This window comes from Alligator sinensis, unplaced genomic scaffold (assembly GCF_000455745.1).
Source record: "Alligator sinensis unplaced genomic scaffold, ASM45574v1 scaffold428_1, whole genome shotgun sequence".
Taxonomy (NCBI): Eukaryota; Metazoa; Chordata; order Crocodylia; family Alligatoridae; genus Alligator; species Alligator sinensis.
This window is the reverse complement of record NW_005841919.1, coordinates 3,267,537-3,273,026: the sequence shown is the minus strand read 5'-3', so window position 1 is coordinate 3,273,026 and position 5,490 is coordinate 3,267,537. Positions and strand designations below refer to the sequence as shown.

The 5,490-nt window shown below is 43.6% G+C and overlaps 1 protein-coding gene across 1 annotated transcript in view; it reads right to left on the bottom strand.

The window, feature by feature from the left end:
• Positions 1–369: 369 nt before the first annotated feature.
• The window catches only part of LOC112549492 (telethonin-like), a 7,482-nt gene continuing 2,361 nt past the window's right edge, over positions 370–5,490 (bottom strand). The window contains exon 2 of the mRNA XM_025198262.1: positions 370–3,720. Within this exon, the coding sequence (XP_025054047.1) occupies positions 3,330–3,720 (391 nt within the window). The 3' untranslated portion in view covers positions 370–3,329. The remainder of the gene's footprint in view (positions 3,721–5,490) is intronic.

Genomic DNA, 5,490 nt, shown 5'->3' with positions numbered 1-5,490 from the left:
TTGGATCCCGCTCAAAATAGATGCCTCATGAGACACCCTCAGCCTTATAGGCTAGATGCATGGCTCCAAAACCATCCCTTTACCATGCCCCATGCCTTGCAGACGGTATTGACGTTGTCTCTCCTGGACCTTGCTATAGCTTGGCCCCTTGTCCTCACTGGGCTCTCCGCAGGCCTGTCTCTGTGCCCCACACTGGCGCTGGACTCTGCTCACCCCCTTATCACTGCACCCTTCTCTGACACTGGGGTTCCCCCACCATAGTGGGTCCCCAATGAGGCCTCCTTCCCCAATAGCCTCAACCCAATCCACCAGCCAAACAGTAACTAAAATCTGAGCCTCTGGGCTATAACATAATATAAGCAAGTGCTCTGTCCCTTTAAAACATCAAACTTCTTCCAGCACTATGTACTTATAGGCCAGGGTCTCCAGTGAGCTCCCGGAGCCCCTTAATCCTACCCGGGGTAGAACAAGCAGCCAAGCTTCTCTGGTGAGCTTCTCTAAGAGTTCCTTCCCCCCTGGCTGCTGATAGAACTAAACCTCTACTCCCAGCCCTGGGGTTTATATTTGCCCAGGGTCCTGCCTCTTCCAGTCAGCTGACCGGGTGCAGGTACAGGCTAATTTACTTGTTAACCTATCGCCATAGTAATCTGCACTTGTGGACTTCTATCTAGCTCATAGGGCCCTTTCCCTAGGCAGTTTCTGCTCTTACAGAAGCAGGCACCTTAGTGCCCTGTGACACCTGTACATACAGGTACTACAAAACAGTGCAATAACTAATGCCCCATACTGCAAGTGTAGACACTGACTGGGAGCAAAGATAAGCACATTAAAACTTTTTCTCATCTAGTAAGAAAAGAAAGCTAGATTTAAAAAAAAACCTGAAATGCTTTGTAGAGACTTACTAAGTTTCATCAAAGGCTTGCTGACATCCAGGGTAGACTCAGTCTGACCACCTGCCCAATCTAGACTTATTCCCACGATGACGACAGATCTTCAAATGAATTAACTGTTTTTTAGTTTTTTACACGTGACACTGATCTTTTACAGACTTCATGGACAGGTGTTTTTAGCCTGTTTTTTTTATGGACTCTCTGTAAATTTACAGGCAGTTAACAACCTAGAGAAAGCTGAAGACAGGCAGAGCAGAAGGGAAAGAATTCAGGGAGCATGACAAAAAATGGAGGGATTAGAATAAGGGGAAGAGCAAAGGGAGAGAAGCACAAGGAAGGAGGAGAAGAGAAGATGCTGGGGTGGGGAGATACAGGAGCAGAGCAGATGCAGGAGCAAATCATTCCAGCGTTCCCTACATTAGGGGTGCTTGACTTAGCAACCTTTAGGTTCTGTTAATTAATTTTTTTAAGATGCAATGCATTCTTAATTTGTCTGCACCTTTTATTTTGTATTTTACCTTCAGATAAATCATTATATAATTCCACAGACAGAACACATTAAGAAATACTATGAGCTAAAACCAAGTTCAGAATCCAATTATATCTATCCCAAATTAGTTTCCTACCATATTCATATCTTATGCTTAGTTTTATGGCAAATATATTTAATTATAAATCTATTGCTACTCCTGACATAAAGAAGGAGTTACACAAAAGCTGCCGCTATGAAGAGGCATGTTTGCTTTTTCCTTATTAACTTTACCCCCACATGATGGGATTTATTATTATTCATTGTTATTATTCAGCTAGCACATATGACTGTTCTCATTATTCCACTGAGCACTATAAAACCTTACTTACACCTCAAAACTTACTCTTAACAATCTCAATCCTGTTCAACTCCATTTTTTATATAGTACCTATTTTAATTGCTTTTCTCTGAACCTTTTTCAGCCCCTCAGTAATCTTGCTGCCTCAGGGAACACGTAGATGGGTATAACATATAAATGCTAAGATTCTTGTGACGTGGCCAGTTCTCTGGTGGGAGGCAGGGCAGGGCACGGCAGTACCATGTAGAGGCTAACTGGTTCAGAGACATGAGCTTTTGTAGGCAACAGCCCACTTTGTCAGATGCTGTGAAAGGACTATGCCTATTATGTAGTAAAACTGAAGAGCGCTAGGCGTGCATCCAAACTCCTGAACTTTTCCTGGGGCCATCCAGGCGCCATGCAGGTCCCCAGTGTATATCAGAGCAGTTGGATATCTGCTATAATTTAGATTAGCTGCCAGTGGCCTCCATGGAGCTGCTAGTGAAATAGCAGTCCTGGCCTGGCCACATCCCTTTTCCCTGATATATCCCCAATGGAAATGACTGAAAGGAAGGATGGTGCAGGGGAGTTACTGATGTTGCTCAAGGCAATCTGTGGATGCCTCTAAGTTAAAGGGAACTTTGCAGTAGCCAGTTAAAACAGCTCCTGTTGGCTTTGTGCTGGTATTTCCTGACCTCACTTCCAGTTCTTCACACATCTGGTTGCCCTTCTTAACCATACTGACACATTTTGACTGTAGTTCTATTCATTCTCCATCTCAGATATTTTCCTGCGCTGTGTTCCTGAGGTTGGGCCAGTTTGAGGTTGATTTGCCCCGATATTTGGCAATTACAAAGTGTTGTACGGGGTACACTATTATGTTTACTTTTCTCAGGAAGGGAAAGCTTCTTCCAGAAGCAGTTTATATGCTAAAAAGAGACAGTCCCAAATTTTAAAATCTCCTTCCCCAAATTCATAGGTGCCAACTTTGTTTATTGCCAGTGGGTGCTTGCAGATGTAAAAAAAGAAAAACCCTGGTGTTAAGTGGTGCCGAGCCCTACACATGCCCAGAAGAGGGAGCGCAATTACTTCAGCCTGGTTCTGCAGCGTCTATAAAGATCAGATGCTTTACTGAGGCTTTTTTGGCACTTTTATCTAATAGCTAATTGAATCAGCTTTAGCTAAAAGCGCCAAAAAGTCCCACTTAAATACTTGATCTTTACAGACACTGCAGAGTCGGATTGAAGTAACCGCTTCTTCCAATAAAGTGCACGGTTTTATTTTTTAAACGTCTGAAAGCATGACTCTGTGGGTGCTGAGCACCTGCTAATTTTTTTTGGTGGGTGCTTGAGCCCTGGAGCACCCACAGAGTTGGCGCCTATGCTCATATTCCAGGTGTCTTTGAATCCAGGGTTTTACTTTGAATCCAGGCTTTTACTTTGGACCGTCTCTGGTGTTGAACTAAATACAATATTTAGCAAAGTAGATTTCTTCTAAACATTGTTTGATTCATTAGGGTTTTACTTAATGATCTTCAATATAGCAAACCTATCACAACAAAACAATGCACTTTTAAAAACCATAGAAAGCCAAGCTGTTAAGAATAACTATAACTATGATTCAGTAATAATTAGAGCATAGGCTGCAATGCCATATGTGGACAAGATACTAGACTGGAGACTTGGAAATCCAGTTTGGCTGGCTGAATCAATTTAGGCAAATCCTTTTTAATTTGCTCAACCTCTCTTTTTGCAGTAGCATAGCCATTCGACATAGCTGTCTGCCTGTCCATTGTTGGGGGTTTCCATTCTTCAGCTGGGCTATGTTGAACTGGAAGCTTGCACGGCATAAATAAAGGTACAGGAAGCACATTCTTGTAAGGCAGTTGGTATTGCCGCATCTTTTCTCCAAGTCTGCCCATCTGTATGTTCAGATAAGGGGATCTCTGCACCAGAAAGATATCTTGCTGTTGCTTCTCATATTGCTCATGGTGGATACTGTTACGTTCCAACAGAGCTGTCCTGGAAGAGACATTGAAAACAGCAGCTAAACAGATTTTCACAGCTTGGCCTTTTGGGTGAAGGCTGGTACCCCAAACCTTTATATCTGTTCAAAGCTATTGTTTTACACCATGAAAGGGAAAGGCAGGCCAGAGCTTCGAAAGTTTTTAGACTGACACATTTTGCATGATCTCTCACTTTAGGTAGCTCTGTAACCTGTCAGTGGGAACAGATTTGGGGCCAGGTTTTGACAAGAACTCAGCTCTCATTTAAGATCCTTCATGTAGCTGCCTGAAGGAAAACTAAAATCTTTTGAAAATCTGGCCATTTAAACAGCTGGTTACAAAGGACCTGTTGGGTAGTGAGGACAGGAGAAATTGTGGTTGCTGCATGCTAATACAATGGCTGAGTTAAGCAAAGCTTCTGAGTGCGTTTCAGTCACAGAAAGGAACTGAAAGCTGTTTTTAGAAATAATTTCTTTCCCTTTTGTACAAAACCTAAGTATATTTATGATTAGTAGCCCCCTCCAAGTCTGTATATCTAAAGACCTGGACAGACAATATGTTTATACCAGAAGGCCAATTACATTGGTTAAAAGCATAGCAAAAAGACAATTTAAGGGTCTAAACCTGGATAACTTCACCAAACTGGTGCCAAAATAGGTGCAAAACTGGTGCTAATTCCCTGAAAAAATTAGGGGTAAAACTGCACTGGCATAAGTTGCATCTGTTTATGTTTCATCTGTCCACTTCTATACTAGAGTAGCCATTTGATAATGGCAAATAGTCTATTACCTGTTACCCCACTGCTCAGCAGAAGGGTGCATTAATAGCTACCTAATACATGCAGGTACACTGGGATAAGCACACATGAATCTTTCCTGAACCTGATGTAATTTACAACAGTCTGTGTACACTAGGGGTATTTGCATTGTCTTTCTGTGCCCTTTGTTAGATACTGTGTATTCTTCCAAATGTATTTTCAGTGGTCTACCCATTTGTTCCAAAGTTTAGTTGTAGTTTTCTGCTTGCCCTTGTTCAGAATCTAGCCATCTTCTCTCCTGACTCGAATAATTATAGAATCATAGATTTCATAGATTTCATAGACATCAGGGCTGGAAGGGACCTTGGAAGATCATCGAGTCCAGCCCCCCGCCCAAAGGGCAGGAAGTCAGCTGGGGTCATAGGATCCCAGCAAGATAAGCATCCAGTTTCATCTTGAAGGTGTTCAATGAAGGCGCTTGAACCACCTCCGGTGGCAGGCTGTTCCAGACCTTGGGGGCTCGGACAGTAAAGAAGTTCTTCCTTATGTCCAGCCTGAAACGATCTTGAAGTAGTTTGTGACCATTCGACCTCGTCATCCCTTGGGGCGCTCTGGTGAACAAACGTTCCCCCAGATGCTGGTGGTCACCCCTGATAAACTTGTAGGTGGCCATCAGATCACCCCTGAGCCTGCGATTTTTCAGGCTAAAGAGCCCCAGGGCTCTCAGCCTGTCATCGTACGGTCTGCTTCCCTGACCTCTGATCATGCGCGTGGCTCTTCTCTGGACTCTCTCAAGCTTCTCCACATCCTTTTTGAATTGTGGAGCCCAAAACTGGACGCAGTACTTCAGCTGCGGCCTCACTAAGGCCGAGTACAGGGGGAGAATGACATCCCGGGATTTGCTTGAGAAGCATCTATGGATGCAAGCCAGCGTTTTGGTCGCTTTACTAGCTGCAGCATCGCACTGCAGGCTCATGTTCATCTTGTGGTCAATGATGACCCCCAAGTCTCTTTCTTCCATAGTGCTAG